At 50.7% G+C, this 19,915-nt stretch overlaps 1 protein-coding gene across 2 annotated transcripts in view; it reads left to right on the top strand.

Annotated features, from left to right (window-relative positions):
- BRD4 (bromodomain containing 4) overlaps positions 1–19,915 on the top strand; it is a 40,060-nt gene that overhangs the window by 8,420 nt on the left and 11,725 nt on the right. For both annotated transcript variants that reach the window (XM_066570323.1, XM_066570321.1), the window contains exons 4-15: positions 1,263–1,581; positions 3,277–3,414; positions 4,154–4,289; positions 5,385–5,656; positions 7,496–7,858; positions 8,912–9,040; positions 10,277–10,486; positions 11,932–12,131; positions 12,938–13,236; positions 15,722–15,829; positions 18,345–18,397; positions 19,366–19,693. In XM_066570323.1, the coding sequence (XP_066426420.1) occupies positions 1,263–1,581; positions 3,277–3,414; positions 4,154–4,289; positions 5,385–5,656; positions 7,496–7,858; positions 8,912–9,040; positions 10,277–10,486; positions 11,932–12,131; positions 12,938–13,236; positions 15,722–15,829; positions 18,345–18,397; positions 19,366–19,693 (2,555 nt within the window). The remainder of the gene's footprint in view (positions 1–1,262; positions 1,582–3,276; positions 3,415–4,153; positions 4,290–5,384; positions 5,657–7,495; positions 7,859–8,911; positions 9,041–10,276; positions 10,487–11,931; positions 12,132–12,937; positions 13,237–15,721; positions 15,830–18,344; positions 18,398–19,365; positions 19,694–19,915) is intronic.

The following is a 19,915-nucleotide window of genomic DNA, read 5'->3' on the forward strand; positions in this document are numbered from 1 at the left end:
TGCCCCTTTTTTCCCAAATTTTTTTCCCCTTTTTCCCAAATTTCTGCCCCTTTTCCCCAAATTTCTGTCCCTTTTTCCCCAAAATTTTTCCCCCTTTTTCCCAAATTTCTGCCCCTTTTCCCTGAGTTTGTTTGTTCTCCTTCCTCAAAATTCTTCCCATTACCCCAAATTTCTGCCTCTTTTCCCAAAATTTTTCCCCCTTTTCCCCAAATTTCTGCCCTTTTTTCCCAAAATTTTCCCCAAATTTCTGCCCCTTTTTCCCCAAATTTCTGCCCCTTTTTCCCCAAATTTCTGCCCCTTTTTCCCCAAATTTCTGCCCCTTTTCCCCAAATTTCTGCCCCTTTTCCCCAAATTTTCTTCCCATTTTTTCCAATTTTCTGCCCCTTGTCCCCCAAATTTTCTGCCCCTTTTTCCTGAATTTGTCTTTTTCCTGACCCCCCAAATCCACCTCAGGCTGGTCCCAACCCCTTGGTGCCACCTCAGGATGGTCCCAACCCCAAAATCCACCTCAGGGTGGTCCCAGATCCATCTCAGGGTGATCCAACCCCCCAAAATCCACCTCAGGCTGGTCCCACCCTGTTGGTGCCACCTCAGGGTGATCCCAACTCCCTTGGTGCCACCTCAGGCTGGTCCCAACTCCCTTGAGTTGACCTTGGTGCCACCTCTGGTCCCTCAGGCTGGTCCCACCCCCTTGGTGGCTTCTCGGGGTGATCCCAAAGCCACCTCAGGTCCCTCAGGTTGATCCCAACCCCTTGGAGCCACCTCAGGGTGATCCCAAAGCCACCTCAGGCTGGTCCCACCCCCCATTTGGTGCCACCCCAGGCTGGTCCCAAATCCACCTCAGGGTGGTCCCACAGGCTGGTCCCACCCCCTTGGTGCCACCTCAAGGTGATCCCAACCCCTTGGTGCCACCTCAGACTGGTCCCATCCCCTTGGTGCCACCTCAGGTCCCTCAGACTGGTCCCACCCCCCATTTGGTGCCACCTCAGGCTGGTCCCACCCCCCATTTGGTGCCACCCCAGGGTGGTCCCACCCCCCATTTGGTGCCACCCCAGGGTGGTCCCAAATCCACCTCAGGTCCCTCAGACTGGTCCCACCCCCCATTTGGTGCCACCCCAGGGTGGTCCCAAATCCACCTCAGGCTGGTCCCACAGGGGGGTCCCACCCCCCATTTGGTGCCACCCCAGGCTGGTCCCACCCCCCATTTGGTGCCACCCCAGGGTGGTGCCACCCCTGCAGCTCCGCGCTCCGTGCACCCGCAGGGTCTCCGGTGAGGAATGCAACGGCATCAACGCCATGGCGGCCGAGAGCGGCCCCGGCACGCGCCTGCGGAACCTCCCGGTGCTGCCGGACGCCTTGGACTCCAGCCAGGGCTCGGCGGCGCCGGCGCCCGGCCAGGCCCAGCCCGGGGGCGGCGTCGGGGTCAATCCGCCGCCGCCCGAGACCTCCAACCCCAACAAACCCAAGCGCCAAACCAACCAGCTGCAGTATCTGCTCAAGGTGGTCCTCAAGACCCTCTGGAAGCATCAGTTCGCGTGGCCCTTCCAGCAGCCCGTGGACGCCGTCAAGCTCAACCTCCCGGTGAGCGCGGGACAAGGTTGGGGTTCCCTTGGAATGTTGGGGGTCTCCAGGAGTTGGGGAACGTCGGGGTTCTCCAGGGATTGGGGAAGGTTGGGGGTCTCCAGGAACTGGAGAAGGTTGGGGGTCTCCAGGATCTGGAGAAGGTTGGGGGTCTCCAGGAACTGGAGAAGGTTGGGGGTCTCCAGGAACTGGAGAAGGTTGGGGTTCCCAGGGAACGTTGGGGTTCTCCAGGGATTGGGGAAGGTTGGGGGTCTCCAGGAACTGGGGGATGTTGGGGTTCCCTTGGAATGTTGGGGGTCTCCAGGAGTTGGGGAACGTTGGGGTTCTCCAGGGATTGGGGAAGGTTGGGGGTCTCCAGGAACTGGGGGATGTTGGGGTTCCCTTGGAATGTTGGGGGTCTCCAGGATCTGGAGAAGGTTGGGGGTCTCCAGGATCTGGAGAAGGATGGGGGTCTCCAGGAACTGGAGAAGGTTGAGGTTCCCATGGAATGTTGGGGTTCTTCAGGAGCTGGAGAAGGTTGGGGTACTCCAAGAACTGGGGGATGTTGGGGTTCTTCAGGAGTTGGAGATGGTTGGGGGTCTCCAGGAACTGGGGGATGTTGGGGTTCCCTTGGAATGTTGGGGTTCTTCAGGGGTTGGGGAACGTTGGGGTTTTTCAGGATCTGGAGAAGGTTGGGATTCTCCAGGAACTGGGGGATGTTGGGGTTCCCTTGGAAGGTTGGGGTTCTTCAGGATCTGGAGAAGGTTGTGGGTCTGCAGAGGTTGGGGAATGATCCCATGGTTGAGTTGGTGACCCCGTGATTGAGTTGGTGACCCCATGGTGACCCCATGGTTGAGTTGATGTCCCCGTGGTTGGGTTGGTGACCCCAGGGTTGAGTTGGTGACCCCATGCTGGAGTTGGTGACCCCATGGTTGAGTTGATGTCCCCGTGGTTGGGTTGGTGACCCCGTGGTTGAGTTGGTGACCCAAGGGTTGAGTTGGTGACCCAAGGGTTGGGTTGATGACCCCATGGTTGAGTTGGTGACCCCGTGGTTGGGTTGGTGACCCCAGGGTTGAGTTGGTGACCCCATGCTGGAGTTGGTGACCCCAGGGTTGAGTTGATGTCCCCATGGTTGGGTTGGTGACCCCGTGGTTGAGTTGGTGACCCCATGGTTGAGTTGGTGACCCCGTGGTTGAGTTGATGACGCCAGGGTTAAGTTGGTGACCCCGTGGTTGGGTTGGTGACCCCATTATTGAGCTGGTGACCCCGTGGTTGAGTTGGTGACCCCATTACTGAGTTGGTGACCCCATGGTTGAGTTGGTGACCCCGTGGTTGGGTTGGTGACCCCAGGGTTGGGTTGGTGACCCCATGGTTGGGTTGGTGACCCCAGGGTTGGGTTGGTGACCCCAGGGTTGGGTTGGTGACCCCAGGGTTGGGTTGGTGTCTCCATGGTTGGGTTGGTGACCCCATGCTGGAGTTGGTGACCCCATGGTTGGGTTGGTGACCCCGTGGTTGAGTTGATCACCCAAAGTCAAACTTGTTCCATTTTGGTGCCTTTGGGATGAAATTTCCCAGATTTTCTTCCTTTTTTTATTAAAAATCCTGAAATTCTTTTTTTTCCCAGAATTATTATAAAATAATAAATTTTTTTTCCAGGATTATTCTAAAATAATTAAAATTTCTCCTCTATTTTAATCAAATAATTTTTTTTTCCAGGATTATTATAAAATCATCAAGACTCCGATGGACATGGGAACAATTAAGAAACGTTTGGAGAACAATTATTACTGGAACGCCCAGGAGTGCATCCAGGATTTCAACACCATGTTTACAAACTGCTACATCTACAACAAGGTGGGAAAAATGGGGAATTTTGGGGAAGAAACGGGAATTTTTTGGGGAAAAAACGGGAATTTTTTGGGGAAAAAATGCAAATTTTTGGGGAAAAAAAATGCGAATTTTTTGGGGAAAAATGGAGATTTTGGCAGGGAAAATGGGAATTTTTGGAGGTAAAAAATGGGAATTTTTAGAGGAAAAAATGGGAATTTTTTGGGAGGAAAATGGGAATTTTTTGGGAGGAAAATGGGAATTTTTTGAGAGGAAATGGGAATTTGGGGGGGGAATTTGGAATTTTTAGGGGTAAATGGGAATTTTTGTGGGAAAATTGGGGATTTTTTGGGGAAAAATGGGAATTTTGAGGGGGGAAAATGGGGATTTTGGAGGTAAAAATGGGAATTTTTTGGGAGAAAATGGGAATTTTGGGAGAAAAAATTGAATTTTTAGGGGGGAAAATGGGAATTTTTTTTGGGAAAAATGGGGATTTTGGAGGGAAAATGGGGAATTTTGGGGAGTAAACAGGAATTTTTTGGGGGAAAAATGGGGATTTTCGGGGGGAAAAATGGGGATTTTGGGGGAGGAAATGTGAATTTTGGAGGTAAAAAATGGAAATTTTTGCAGGGAAAATGATAATTTTTGCCGGTAAAAAATGGGAATTTTGGGGGGCAAAATGGGAATTTTTGGTGGTAAAAAATGGGAATTTTTTGGGGAACAAGCTTTTTTCCCTAAATTGTGCTTTTTGACCCCAATTTTGCAGCCAGGGGATGACATCGTGCTGATGGCAGAAGCTCTGGAGAAGCTTTTCCTGCAGAAAATCTCGGAGATGACTCAGGAGGAGACGGAAATCGTCATCGCCCAGAGCAAGGGCCGGGGCCGCGCCCGCAAGGACCCAGGTGGGGCTGCCAGAATGGCCCAAAATTCCCCAAATCGGCCCCAAAATTCCCCAAAAATTCCCCAAATCGGCCCCAAAATTCCCCCTCTATTTCCCCCCCTATTTTCTCCCTCATTTCCCCCATTTTCCCCATATTTTCCCCCCATTTTCGCCATGTTTTTCCCCCTATATTCTCATATTTTCCCTCCTATTTCCCTTATTTTCCCCCATTTTCCCCATATTTTCCCCCCTATTTTCCCCCCTATTTCCCCCTATTTTCCCCCCCATTTTCCCATATTTTCCCCTATAATCCCCAATATTTCCCTCTCTCCAGCAGTGCCCTCCAAGCCGGGCTCCTCAGTGGTTCCCAACGCCTCCCTGGCTCTTTTCCCCCCTATTTCCCCATATTTCCCCCCCCTATTTCCCCATATTTTTCCCCCATTTTCCCCCATTTTCCCCATGTTTTTCCTCCATTTTCCCCATATTTTTCCCCCATTTTCCCCATATTTTCCCCCCCATTTTCCCCATATTTTTCCTCCATTTTCCCCCCATTTTCCCCATATTTTCCCCTGTTTCCTCCATATTTTTCCCCCATATTTTCCCCCCTATTTCCCCATATTTTTCCCTATAATCCCCAATATTTCCCCTCTCTCCAGCAGTGCCCTCCAAGCCGGGCTCCTCCGCGCTTCCCAACGCCTCCCAAGGCTCCTCCCCGGCTCATTTCCCCCCCTATTTCCCCATATTTTCCCCCATTTTCCCTCTAGTTCCCCCATATTTTCCCCCCTTTTTCCCCATATTTTTCCCCCATATTTTCCCCATATTTTCCCCATATTTTTCCCCCATTTCCCCCCATTTCCCCCCATTTTCCCCCATTCCCAATCTATTTTCTCCCCTCTCTCCAGCAGTGCCCTCCAAGCCGGGCTCCTCCGCGGTTCCCAACTCCTCCCCAGCTCATTTCCCCCCATTTTCCCCATATTTTCCCCCATTTTCTCTCTAGTTCCCCCATATTTTTCCCCCATATTTTCCCCATATTTTCCCCATATTTTTCCCCATATTTCCCCCCATTTTCCCCCATTTTCCCCCATTCCCAATCTATTTTCTCCCCTCTCTCCAGCAGTGCCCTCCAAGCCGGGCTCCTCTGCGGTTCCCAACGCCTCCCAAGGCTCCTCCCCGGCTCCCCCGGCCCCCGCGGCTCCCCCGGTTCCGGGCCTGGCGCCGCCGTTGCCCTTCGGGGCTCCCGGCCCGGGCGCTCCGGAGCTGCTGGTGCCGCCCGCGGTGACCGTGGTGCCCCCCGTGCCCGCCCCGCCCGCCCCGGCCCCGCCCGCCCCGGCCGCGCCCGCCCTGCAGCCCCACCCGCCCGTCATCCCCACGCCCGCCCAGCCCGTCAAGGTCAGTGGCGCTCGTTAGCGGCGCTAATTGGGTTCATTAGGGGTGGGGGTGGCGGCCTTGGGGTTGGTGGTGTTAATTGTTTTATTTGTATTATTTTTATATTATTATTATCGTCATTGTAATTATTGTTCTCGTTATTATTAGCACCGTTATCATCATTATTATCAATAATGCTTCATTGGGCACCTGTAATTAGTTTAATTAGGGAGTGGGGTTGGGCTTGGGTTTGGTATTGCTGGTGTTTATAGCTTTTTACCATTATTATTATTATTACTGCTATTATCACTATTATTACTATTATTAATTCATTAGGCACCGGTAATTAGCTTAATTTGGGAGTGGGATTTGGGTTGGTGTTGTTCATAGTTTTTTACCATTATTATTATTATTACTATTATTAATTCATTAGGCACCGGTAATTAGCTTAATTAGGGAGTGGGGTTGTCTTTGGTGTTGGTGGTGTTAATTGTTTTATTATTATTATTATTATTATTATTGTTATTATTATTATTATTATTATTATTATTATTATTATTATTATTATTACCACTCCATTAGCTGCCGGTAATTAGCTTAATTAGCAGGTGGGGTTGGGGTTGGGGTTGGTTGCGTTAGTTGTTGTTGTTGTTGTTATTATTATCATTATTATCATAATTATCATAATTATTGCAATTACTATTATTACTGGTGTTGGGATTTATTATTGTATTTAATGTTATTTATTGAGTGATCCCAGAGTTGAAACTCCAAAACCCCAATACCCAATGAAACATCCAAAAGTAGAAACTCCAAATCCCCAGTGAGTGATCCCAAGGTAGAAACTCCAGTGAAGCATCCCAAGGTAGAAACTCCAAAACCCCAGTGAGTGATCCCAAAGTAGAAACTCCAAAACCCAAAACGCCAATGAGAGATCCCAAGGTAGAAACCCCAAACCCCCAATCCCAAGGTAGAAACTCCAAAATCCCAGTGAAGCATCCCAAGGTAGAAACTCCAAAACCCAATGAGAGATCCCAAGGTAGAAACTCCAAAACCCCAATCCCCAATGAAACATCCAAAAGTAGAAACTCCAAATCCCCAATCCCAAGGTAGAAACTCCAAAACCCCAATCCCAAGGTAGAAACTCCAAAACCCCAATCCCAAGGTAGAAACTCCAAAACCCCAGTGAAGGATCCCAAGGTAGAAACTCCAAAACCCCAGTGAGTGATCCCAAGGTAGAAACTCCAAATCCCCAATGAAGCATCCAAAGGTAGAAACTCCAGTGAAGCATCCCAAGGTAGAAACTCCAAAACCCCAGTGAAGTATTCCAAGGTAGAAACTCCAAAGCCCAATCCCAAGGTAGAAACTCCAAAACCCCAATGAAGCATCCCAAGGTAGAAACCCCAGTGAAGGATCCCAAGGTAGAAACTCCAAAACCCAATGAGAGATCCCAAGGTAGAAACTCCAAATCCCCAATCTCAAGGTAGAAACTCCAGAACCCTAATCCCAAGGTAGAAACTCCAAATCCCCAGTGAAGGATCCCAAAGTAGAAACTCCAAAATTCAAGACCCCAATGAGTGATCCCAAGGTAGAAGCTCCAAAACCCAATGAGAAATCCCAAGGTAGAAACTCCAAAACCCAAATCCCAAGGTAGAAACTCCAAAACCCAAATCCCCAATGAAGCATCCAAAGGTAGAAACTCCAAATCCCCAGTGAAGGATCCCAAGGTAGAAACTCCAAAACCCAATGAGAAATCCCAAGGTAGAAACTCCAAGTCCCCAATGAAGCATCCAAAAGTAGAAACCCCAAAACGCCGCCGCAGGCGCCCAACTCCCTCCCCTGTCTCGTGTCCCCTGCTGGCAGACAAAGAAAGGCGTGAAGAGGAAAGCAGACACCACCACTCCCACCACCATGGACCCCATCCACGAGTCGTCCTCGCTGCCCGCCGAGCCCAAGGCCGCCAAGCTGGGCCCGCGGCGCGAGGGCGGCCGGCCCGTCAAGCCCCCCAAGAAGGAGATGCCGGACTCGCAGCAGCACCCGCTGGAGCTCCGCGGCTCCAAGGCCTCGGAGCAGCTCAAATACTGCGGCGGCATCATCAAGGAGATGTTCGCCAAGAAACACGCGGCCTACGCCTGGCCCTTCTACAAACCCGTGGACGTGGAGGCGCTGGGGCTGCACGACTACTGCGACATCATCAAACACCCCATGGACCTCAGCACCATCAAGGTGAGCGGGGAATGGGGAAATATGGGGGGGTTGGGGGAGGAAAATGGGGTTCTAGGGGGAAATGGGGGATTTTGGGGGGAATAAATGGAGATTATGGGGGGAATGGGGTTTTAAGGGGATAAAATGGGGTGTTAAGGGGATAAAATGGGAATTTCAGGGGGGAAAACGGGAGAAATATGGGGGGGGTTGGGGGAGGAAAATGGGGTTTTAGGGGGAAATGGGGGGGTTTGGGGGGATAAATGGGGATTATGGGGTGGGAAATGGGGTTGTAATTGGATAAAATGGGAATTTCAGGGGAAAAAATGAGAATTTCAGGGGAAAAATGGGGTTTTAAGGGGATAAAATGGGAATTTGGGGGAAATGGGGGATTTTGGGGGAATAAATGGGGATTATGGGGGGGAAATGGGGGGGAATGGGGGTTTAAGGGGATGAAATGGGGTTTTAAGGGGATAAAATGGGAATTTCGGGGGGGAAACAGGGTTTCAAGGGGATAAAATGGGAATTTTGGGAGGAAGAATGGGAATTTCAGGGGGGAAATGGGGTTTTAAGGGGATAAAATGGGGTTTTAAGGGGACAAAATGGAAATTTTGGGAGGAAGAATGGGAATTTCAGGGGGGAATGGGGAGAAGTGGGGATTTGGGGGAATAAAATGTGGGATAAAATGGGGTTTGGGGGCTAAAACCAGGATTTCAGGGGAATTAAATGGGATTTGGGGGGGAAATGGGGATTTGGTGGGGAAAAATGGGGAAAATGGACCAAAAAAAAGGATTTTTGACCAAAAAAAGCCATTTTCATGGATTAAAAAATGTTCTTTTGACCAAATCCAGTTGTTTTTATGGACCAAAAAAATGGGGTTTTGGACCAAAATAAGGTGTTCTTTCGACCAAAAATACTCATTTTCCTGGCCTAAAAAAGGCGTTTTTTAGGGTTTTTACCCTAAATTTTTTTTTACCCAACCCCACCCCATGAACCTGCCATCCCAGGTGCTGAATTCTCCTGGAATTGCCCCAGAATTGCCCATTTTTGGTGTTTTTTCCTTCATTCCCGTTGCAGTCCAAGCTGGAGGGCCGGGAGTACCGCGACGCTCAGGAGTTCGCGGCCGACGTGCGGCTGATGTTCTCCAACTGCTACAAGTACAACCCCGCCGACCACGAGGTGGTGGCCATGGCCCGCAAGCTCCAGGTGAGGATTCCCAACATTCCACAGGAAAATCCCTTTTTTTTTTTTTCCCAGCAGGATTTACCAAAAAAAAAAAAAAAAAAACCAAAAAAAAAATCGGAATAACCAAAATACGATGACTCAGCAAAAAAAGGACCCCCAAAAATTGGGGTGATTTGTTGTTGAAGCGAAGGAATTGGAATTGGAATTTTGAATTCCCGAATTTCAGGAAAATTCCATTTTTTTTCCCCAGCAGGATTTGCAAAACAAAACCCCCCAAAAAAAAAACCAAAAAATCGGAATAATCAAAATATGATGACTGGGCAAAAAAAGGACCCCCAAAAAATTGGGGTGATTTGTTGTTGAAGCGAAGGAATTGGAATTGGAATTTTGAATTCCCAAATTTCAGGAAAATTCCCAATGTTCCAAGAAAATTCCTTTATTTTTCCAGTGGGATTTGGGAAAAGAAAAATTGGAATAATCAAAAAATGCTGATTTGGGAAAAAAAAAATATTAAAATAAGAAATTGGGGGAAATCCTTCAAAATTGAGGGAAACTGTTTAAAAAAGGAATGAAAATCCTTCAAAATGAGTGAAAACTCCTGGAACGGATGGAGAGGAGAGTGGGCTGTGAATCCATGGTGGAATTGAGGCTGGAAATGACCTCAAAAATCATGGGGTCAACCAAAGATGACCCAAGAAGATCTCAAGAACTTGGAAAATGCAAGTTTTAAATGAGAAATTGAGGAAATTCTACAAATTTTTCTCCCAAAACCACCTTGGAGATGGTTGAGATCTCCACTGGGAATCCATGGTGGAATTGACCTCGAAAATTTTGGAATCAACCAAAGATGATCCAAGGTGATCCAGAAGAACTCATGAACGTGGAAGGCGCAGCTGTTAAGTGAGAAATTGAGGAAATCTTGTGAATTTTTGTCCCAAAACCACCTTGGAGATGGTTGAGCTCTCCACTGGGAATCCATGGTGGAACCTCTTAAGATCATCAACCGAAGGTGATCCAAGAAGATCTCAAGAACCTGAAAGTCGCAGCTTTCAAATGAGAAATTGAGCAAACCCCATCAATTTTCCCCCAAATCCACCTGGGACAGAGTCAGAATTCCAAGAAACTCCCAAAATTTCAGGGTCCCTCCCCCCACCCCACGTCCAGGTGTTGTTGACCTTTTGGTGCAGGACCCACCTTTGGAGACGCCGCGGTGCCGATGCCGCGGCCTCACCTGGGGCCGTTCCCCTGTGCTTGCAGGACGTGTTCGAGATGCGCTTTGCCAAGATGCCGGACGAGCCGGAGGAGCCGGTGATCCCCGCCTCGTCCCCCGTGGTGGTCCCGCCCCCCACCAAGGTGGCCCCGCCCTCGTCCAGCGACAGCAGCAGCGACAGCTCCTCCGACAGCGACAGCTCCTCCGACGACTCCGAGGAGGAGCGGGCGCAGCGCTTGGCCGAGCTCCAGGAGCAGGTGCGGGCTGGCCCAGGGCTTCTTCTGGCGGGGTTGGGTGGTCTCGGGGTCGTGGCTGGAGGTCAGGGATGGCCCATGATGGTCAGGCCCAGAGACAGCAAAATTGTTGGGTTTGCTGAGCTGAAATCGATGGGTTTGGAGACCCAGAATTGTTGGGTTTGTGGACCTAAATCATTGGGTTTATGGACCTAAATCATTGGGTTTTTCAATCCAAAATCGTTGGGTTTGTAGACCCAAAATTTTGGGTTTGTTGACCCAAAATCATTGGATTCTTTGACCGAAAATTGTTGGGTTTGTTGACCAAATTATTGGGTTCATCAACCTGGAATCATTGGGTTTGTGGATCTAAATATTTGGGTTTGTGGACCCAGAATTGTTGGGTTTGTCAACCCAAAGTCGTTGGGTTTGTCGACCTGGAATTGTTGGGTTTGTAGATCCGGAATCATTGGGTTTGTGACCCAAAATCGTTGGGTTTTTCAACCCAAAATCGTTGGGTTTGCTGACCTACATTGTTGGATTTTTTGACCAAAATTGTTGGGTTTGTTGACCAAATTATTGGGTTCATCAACCTGGAATCATTGGGTTTATGGATCTAAATATTTGGGTTTGTTGACCCAAAGTCATTGGGTTTGTGGACCTGGAATTGTTGGGTTTGTGGACTCAATCGTCGGGTTTGTCAGCCCAAAATCGGTGGGTTTGGTGATCCAGAATCGTTGGGTTTGTTGACCTGAAATCGTTGGGTTTGTTGACCCGACATCCTTGAGTTGGCTTGACCCAAAACTCAGTGACCAGGTGGGGTCATGGGTTGGGTTTGATGATCCTGGAGGTCTCCATGGACCCTTGGAGGTGACAGTGACCAGGTGGGGTCACTCATGGGTTGGGTTTGATGGCCCTCGAGGTCTCCATGGACCCTTGGAGGTGACAGTGACCAGATGGGGTCACTCATGGGTTGGGTTTGATGACCCTCAAGGTCTCCATGGACCCTTGGAGGTGACAGTGACCAGGTGGGGTCACTCATGGGTTGGGTTTGATGGCCCTCGAGGTCTCCATGGACCCTTGGAGGTGACAGTGACCAGATGGGGTCACTCATGGGTTGGGTTTGATGACCCTCAAGGTCTCCATGGACCCTTGGAGGTGACAGTGACCAGGTGGGGTCACTCATGGGTTGGGTTTGATGACCCTCAAGGTCTCCATGGACCCTTGGAGGTGACAGTGACCAGGTGGGGTCACTCATGGGTTGGGTTTGATGACCCTCAAGGTCTCCATGGACCCTTGGAGGTGACAGTGACCAGGTGGGGTCACTCATGGGTTGGGTTTGATGACCCTCGAGGTCTCCATGGCAGAACTGCACCCTGCTCTGGCTGAGAATCTTGGGCTCAGTCCCAGCTGGGACCTGACCTTCTGGAGAACTTCCCAAGCTGCCAACTTGTCCCCGTTGCCCACAGCTGAAGGCCGTGCACGAGCAGCTGGCGGCGCTGTCCCAGCCCCAGCAGAACAAACCAAAGAAGAAGGAGAAGGACAAGAAGGAGAAGAAGAAGGAGAAGCACAAAAAGAAGGAGGAGCTGGAGGACACCAAGAAGAGCAAAGCCAAGGAGCCGCCACCCAAGAAGGCCAAGAAGAGCAACAGCAACAGCAGCGCCTCCAGGTGGGCCCTTCCCACAATTCCCTGGGGCGGTTTGGGGATCCCCCAGTGCTAATTAAGGTAATTCATTAATCAGGGACCTCGTGGCCCCAGGGGATGGGTGGGGTTGAGCCCAGCCTTGAGCTCAGGGTTTGGGGCTGGTTCTTCTCCGTGGTGCTGGGGACACCTGGCTGGGCAGGTGGAGATGGGCTTGGGGTGTGCAGGAGCAAGTTGAGCTCAGCTTTGGGTGTCTGGGAGCAAATTAAGCTCAGCTTTGGGTGTCCAAAACCAACTTGAGCTCAGCTTTGGGTGTCAAGGAGCAAATTAAGCTCAGCTTTGGGTGTGGAGGAGCAAGTTAAGCTCAACTTTGGGTGTCTGGGAGCAAATTATGCTCAGCTTTGGGTGTCAAGGAGCAAATTAAGCTCAACTTTGAGTTTCTGAGTAAACCAGGCCTAAACCACCATGCTTTGTTGGCATGAGCAGCAAGAAGGAGGTGGTGGCAGTGACATCCTCCACATTCCATGAGTTAGGGCTGGTTTAGGCTGGGTTTAAGTCTAAACCCCCATTTTTTGGTCACACACGCACCAAGAAGGAGCCGGTGGCAGTGAAGTCCTCCAGGTCCTGTGGGTTAGGGCTGGTTTAGGCTGGGTTTAGGTCAGGTTTAGACCAGGTTTAGGCCTAAACCCCCATGTTTTATGGGTGTGAGCATCAAGAAGTCGCTGGCAGTGAAGTCCTCCAGGTCCTGTGGGTTAGGGCTGGTTTAGGTTGGGTTTAGACCAGGTTTAGGCTGGGTTTAAGCCTAAACCCCCGTGTTTTATTGGCATGAGCAGCAAGAAGGAGCCGGCGCCGGTGAAGCCCAGCAAAGCCGCGCCCGCCTACGAGTCAGAGGAGGAGGAGAAGTGCAAGCCCATGTCCTACGAGGAGAAGCGGCAGCTGAGCCTGGACATCAACAAACTGCCCGGGGAGAAGCTGGGCAGGGTCGTGCACATCATCCAATCCCGGGAGCCCTCGCTCAAGAACTCCAACCCCGACGAGATCGAGATCGACTTTGAGACGCTGAAGCCGTCGACGCTGCGCGAGCTCGAGCGCTACGTCACCTCCTGCCTGCGCAAGAAGAGGAAACCCCCAGGTACCTCCAGACCCCAAAATTTGGGGGTTTTCAGCCCGATTTTATGGTGGTTTTGATCTCCAGGGTTGGGTTTTTTGGAGAGGTTTTGGAGGTGGTTTGACGTCGCCAAGATGGCGGCGGGTGGGAGTCAAAATGGCAGCGGGTGAGATTCAAAATGGCGGCAGGTGGGATTCAAAATGGCGGCAGGTGGGATTCAAAATGGAGGCAGGTGGGATTCAAAATGGCGGCAGGTGGGATTCAAAATGGCGGCAGTTAGGATTCAAAATGGCGGCAGGTGAGATTCAAAATGGCAGCGGGTGGGATTCAAAATGGCGGCAGGTGGGATTCAAAATGGAGGCAGGTGGGATTCAAAATGGCGGCAGGTGGGATTCAAAATGGCGGCAGGTGAGATTCAAAATGGCAGCGGGTGGGATTCAAAATGGCGGCAGGTGGGATTCAAAATGGAGGCAGGTGGGATTCAAAATGGCGGCAGGTGGGATTCAAAATGGCGGCAGGTGAGATTCAAAATGGAGGCAGGTGGGATTCAAAATGGCGGCAGGTGGGATTCAAAATGGAGGCAGGTGGGATTCAAAATGGAGGCAGGTGGGATTCAAAATGGCTGCCGCTGCTGGTCCCGTTTAGTTGTAATAATTCAAGATTTTATTTTAAAGTTGAAAGTTTTAAATTTTAGAATGCAGGTTTGCAGCAAAGCAGTTGGGATGAACCAGTTGGGTTTGGGCTGAACCAGTTGGGTTTAGGACCAACCATTTGAGGCAAACCAATCAGTTTAGAACCAACCAGTTGCGATTAAGACAAGCCAGTTGGGTTTAGAACCAACCAGTTGGTTTTAAGATGAACCAGCTGGGTTTAGGATGAACCAGTTTGGTTTAGGACCAACCAATTGAGTTTAGGATGACCCAGTTTGGTTTAGAACCAACCGGTTGAGTTTGGGATGAACCAGTTGGGTTCAGGTTGCCTCAGATGGGTTTAGAACCAACCGGTTGGGTTTAGAATGGCCCAATTGAGTTTAGAACAAACCAGTTGAGTTCAGGCTGCCCCAGTTGGGTTTAGGATGACCCGGTTGGGTTTAGGATGACCCAGTTAAATTTAGAACCAGCCCGTTGAGTTCAGGCTGCCCCAGCTGGGTTTAGAATGACCCAGTTGAGTTTAGAACCATCCAGTTGAGTTCAGGATGACTCAGTTGAGTTTAGGAGAACCAGTTTGGATTAGAACCAACCAGTTGAGTTTGGGATGACCCAGCTGGGTTTAGAACCAACCCATTGGGTTAAGAATGAACTGGTTGAGTTTAGAACCAACCAGTTGAGCTCAGGCTGCCCCAGTTGGGACTCCCCAGTTGAGTTCAGCCCATCCCAGTTGGGTCAAGGTTCCCATCCCAGTTGACTTTAGCCCATCCCAGTTGGGTCAAGGTTCCCATCCCAGTTGACTTTAGCCCATCCCAGTTGGGTTCAGCCCATCCCAGTTGGGTTCAGCCCATCCCAGTTGGGTTCAGCCCATCCCAGTTGGGTTCAGCCCATCCCAGTTGGGTTCAACCCATCCCAGTTGGGTTCAGCCCATCCCAGTTGGGTTCAGCCCATCCCAGTTGGGTTCAGCCCATCCCAGTTGGGTTCAGCCCATCCCAGTTGACTTTAGCCCATCCCAGTTGAGGTTCCCATCCCAGTTGGGTTGACTTTGACCCATCCCAGTTGGGTTGAGGTTCCCATCCCAGTTGACTTTAGCCCATCCCAGTTGAGGTTCCCATCCCAGTTGGGTTCAGCCCATCCCAGTTGGGTTCAGCCCATCCCAGTTGGGTTGAGGTTCCCATCCCAGTTGGGTTCAGCCCATCCCAGTTGGGTTCAGCCCATCCCAGTTGAGGTTCCCATCCCAGTTGGGTTGACTTTGACCCATCCCAGTTGGGTCGACATTCCCATCCCAGTTGGGTTCAACCCATCCCAGTTGGGTTGGGTTCAGCCCATCCCAGTTGGGTTCAGCCCATCCCAGTTGAGGTTCCCATCCCAGTTGAGTTCAGCCCATCCCAGTTGGGTTCAGCCCATCCCAGTTGGGTTGACTTTGACCCATCCCAGTTGAGGTTCCCATCCCAGTTGGGTTGACTTTGACCCATCCCAGCTGGGTCGACATTCCCATCCCAGTTGGGTTCAACCCATCCCAGTTGGGTTGACTTTGACCCATCCCAGTTGAGGTTCCCATCCCAGTTGGGTTCAGCCCATCCCAGTTGAGGTTCCCATCCCAGTTGGGTTGACTTTGACCCATCCCAGTTGGGTTCAGCCCATCCCAGTTGGGTTCAGCCCATCCCAGTTGAGTTCAGCCCATCCCAGTTGGGTTCAGCCCATCCCAGTTGAGTTCAGCCCATCCCAGTTGAGTTCAGCCCATTCCAGTTGGGTTCAGCCCATCCCAGTTGAGGTTCCCATCCCAGTTGGGTTGACTTTGACCCATCCCAGCTGGGTCGACGTTCCCATCCCCTCTGACGCGCTCCCGTCGTTCCCTGCAGAGAAGCTCGACGTCCTGGCCGGCTCCTCCAAGCTCAAGGGCTTCTCCTCGTCCGAGTCGGAGTCCAGCAGCGAGTCGAGCTCCTCGGACAGCGACGACTCGGACTCAGGTTAGCGCCTCCTTCCTCCTTCCCTCCTCTTCCTCGCTCCCGACCGACCGACCTTGTGGCAGAAATAAACTCGATTTCATCGCCGCCTTCGCCGTCCGCTCGTCTTTGGGGGAGAAATATTTGGGATTGAATTCCAGAGGGGGTCAAGTGTGGAGAAGGAGCAGAAATCCAAAAAAATTCCCAAAAAAAAGAGAAAAAATCCCCCAAAGAAAAGAGGAAAAAATCCCCCGAAAAAAAGAGGAAAAAATCCCCAGAAATCTCCCCAAAAAAGAGCAAAAATCCCAAATAAAACAAAATAATCCTCCCCCCGCCAAAAAAAAACCAAAACAGGATCTGGTGATTTTCCAGAATTTTTCCAGGATAAATCCAGAATTAAGAATCTTTGAACATTTCCGTGATTTTTTTAGAACAATTTTAAGGAATTTCCCATCAATTTGGGGATCTTTGGATGAGGTTAAAAGGTTTTGTTGGAATTTTTAAACCTGACTTAGGAATGAGAAAATCCAGGGATTTGGTTTTGAATTCTTTCCCTGGATTTATCCTTTCAATCCTATTTTTATCTGGTTTTTTTTCTGATTTTTTGCCTGATTTTCCATCAAATCCACCAAATTTAACAGGATTGGGATCATCCCAAATCCAGAACTTTAATTTTTCCCCAAAAATTGGTGGTTGGAAGGAGAAAAACCAGAAAAAGGCATTTTTGGGGATGAATTTCACTCCAAACCACCAAATCCAGATTTTTTTTTCCTAGAAAACTTTGATCTGCCCCAAATATTTTCCCCAAATCCGTTGATTTTTATGTTCCTTTTCCCAAGATTTCTCAGCCTTGGAAGCACCAATTCCTCATTCCCTCAAAAACGTGGAAAATCGGAAAATTTGGAAAAAAATTGGACGTTTGGGAATAATAAAAGCCGTAAAAGGACTCCAACAATTCACTTTTTTCATGGAATTTTACCCCAGGATTTGGGAATTCGGATCCGTCCGTCGGCGTTTCGCTGTTTGGGTGGGAATAAAATCAGGATTTTGGGGGAAATTTGGGGGAAAAAAAATCCCATAAATTTGGCATTTCTGCCCCAAAATCACCTGGAAGTGACTTTTCCGTTTTATCCCCGTGGATCCGGGGTTGAAGGTTCATCCATGGGTTGGGTTGGGATCTCCAAAATCCGGGAGGATCCTTCCGGGAACGCGATCGCGACTCGGATCCGACAGCCGGGGAGGAACTTCGGGGTCATCCTTGGGTTGAAATCCCTGAAATCTTCTTTGTGGACCAGAAAATTCCAATTTGGACCCAAAATTGGTGATGGAGTTTGGGATCATCCTTGGGTTGGGCATCTCCAGGATCTCCATGGAACTTCATGATTCCAACTGGAACCCAAAATCGGTGGTGGAGTTTGGGATCATCCTTGGGTTGAAACCTCTGGAATGTTCTTGTGGACCAGGAAATTCCAACTGGGACCCAAAATCGGTGATGATGAAAGTTGGGATCATCCTTGGGTTGGGATCTCCAAATTCCAGGATCATCCTTCTGGACTAGAAAATTCCACTTGGCGGAGAAGGTTGGGATCATCTTTGGGATCTCCAAAATCCAGGATGATCCTTCTGGGAACGCGATTCCAACTGGGACCCAAAATCAGTGGTGGAGTTTGGGATCATCCTTGGGTTGAAGTCCTTGGAATCTCCTTCTGGACCTCGCGATTGCAGCTGGGACCCAGTGGCTGGGAATGAAGGTTGGGATCATCCTTGGGATCTCCAAAATCCAGGATGATCCCTCTGGACCTCGCGATTCCGACCGGGACCAACAACCAGAGATGGAATTTGGGATCATCCTTGGGTTGAAATCCTTGGAATCCTCTTCTGGACATTGTGATTCTGACCTGGATCAACAGTTGGCGATGAAGGTTGGGATCATCTTCGAATTGGGATCTCCAAAATCCAGGATGATCCCTCTGGACCTCGCGATTCCGACCGGGACCGACAACCAGCGATGGAATTTGGGATCATCCTTGGGTTGAAATCCTTGGAATTTCATTTTGGACCTCGCAAATCCAACTGGGATCCAATGACTGGTGATGGAATTTGGGATCATCCTTGGGTTGAAATCCTTGGAATTTCATCTTGGACCTCGCAATTCCAACTGGGACCAACAACCAGCGATGGAATTTGGGATCATCCTTGGGTTGAAGTCCTTGGAATCTCCTCCTGGGAACACTGGGATTCCAGCTGGGATCGACCGATGGAATTTGCCGAGGTTCTGCCCCCGGAGCAGCGACGTTCCCAGGATGTCTCATCCCGTGGAATCCATGGATTTTCTCGGGATCTTTTTCCGACCATTTTCCCTCCTTTTGTTTTTTTTTTTTTGGCGGCAAAATCCCCGATCCCCAATCCCAGAAATCCCTGGGGAATTCCAGCTCCATTCCCTGAGGAGCTCCCGCCCCGTTCCCGATCGGCGCCGTCGGGTTCGTCCGGAGCCGTTCCCCAATTAATTTTCTCTTCTTTTCCCCCTTTTTTTTGGCAGAAATGGCGCCGAAGTTGAAGAAAAAAGGGCACTCGGGGCGGGAGCAGAAAAAGGTAGGAATGGGATTGGGATTGGGATTGGGATTGGGATTGGGATTGGATCCGGGGGATTGGATCCGTGGGATTGGGATTGGATCCATTCATTGGGTTGGGATTGGGATCCGTGAATTGGGGTTGGATTGGAGGTGGATCCATGGATTTGGATGGGATGGGATCCATGGATTGGGATTGGAAAATGAGTTGGATTGGGGTTGGATCCATGGATTTGGATGGGATCCATCAAATTGGGTTGGGATTGGGATCCACGGATTGGGTTGGGTTTGGATCCATGGATTGGGATTGGATCATTCGTTGGATTGGGATCCATGGATTGAGATTGGGATCCATGGATTGGGATTGGATCGGTCGTTTTGATGACCAAAAGCCGTTTTTGATGACACAGAAGAACATTCAGGTGTCCAAAACCACCTTTAGATGACCCAAAAGGTCATTTCGACAACCAAAACACCATTTTGGTGTCCAAAACCACCTTTAGGTGACCCAAGAGCTCATTTTGGTGTCCAAAACCACCTTTAGATGACCCAAAAGGTCATTTCGACAACCAAAACACCATTTTGGACACCATTAAAGGTGTCCAAAACCACCTTTAGGTGACCCAAGAGCTCATTTTGGTGTCCAAAACCACCTTTAGGTGACCCAAGCGCTCACTTTGACCACCAAAATTTTGACGACCAATTTTGCTGCCCCGCCAGCCCATTCCCTCCCACCCCCAAACCCCCTTTTTTCCTCCACCCCACCAGAACATCTCCAGTTCTTCTGACTCCTCCTCCTATCACAGCACCACCACCAGAACATCTCCACTTCCACAGCACCACCACCACCAGAACATCTCCTCTTCTTCTAACTCCTCCATCCTTCCACAGCACCACCACCAGAACATCTCTGCTTCTTCCAACTCCTCCCTCCTTCCACACCACCACCAGAACATCTCCGCTTCTCCTAACTCCTCCCTCCCTCCACAGCACCACCACCACCACCACCCCGCGGCGCCGTCGCAGCCGCAGCCCGTCCCGCCGGCGCTGCCGCAGCCGCCGCAGCCGCCTCAGCCCGTCCCGCCGCCCGCCGCGCCCCTGAAGGCGTCGCCGCCGCCGCCGCCGCCCTTCGTGCCCGCGCAGGTGCCCGTCCTGGAGCACCCCTTGCCGGGCACCATGTTCGACACCATGGCCCACTTTGGCCAGCCCATCCTGCACCTGCCCCAGCCCGAGCTGCCGCCCCCGCCCCACCTGCCCCCGGCGCCGCCCGAGCACAGCACCCCGCCCCACCTCAACCAGCACGTGGTGTCTCCTCCAGGTGAGCCGGGGTCCACCGAGAGGAGGAGGAGGGGGCTGGGTGGGGAGAGGGAGGTTCTCAGGTCTTGGTGTCCATCGTGGTCTTGTTGGGATGGCCCAAGAGGAAGAACATGGTGGTTGGTGGGGAAAGGGAGGTTCTCGGGTCTTGGTGTCCATCATGGTCTTGTTGGGATGGCCCAAGAGGAGGAGGATGGTGGTAGATGGGCGAAAAGGGAGGTTCTCG

The sequence above is a fragment of the Molothrus aeneus genome, unplaced genomic scaffold (assembly GCF_037042795.1).
Source record: "Molothrus aeneus isolate 106 unplaced genomic scaffold, BPBGC_Maene_1.0 scaffold_30, whole genome shotgun sequence".
Classification (NCBI taxonomy): Eukaryota; Metazoa; Chordata; class Aves; order Passeriformes; family Icteridae; genus Molothrus; species Molothrus aeneus.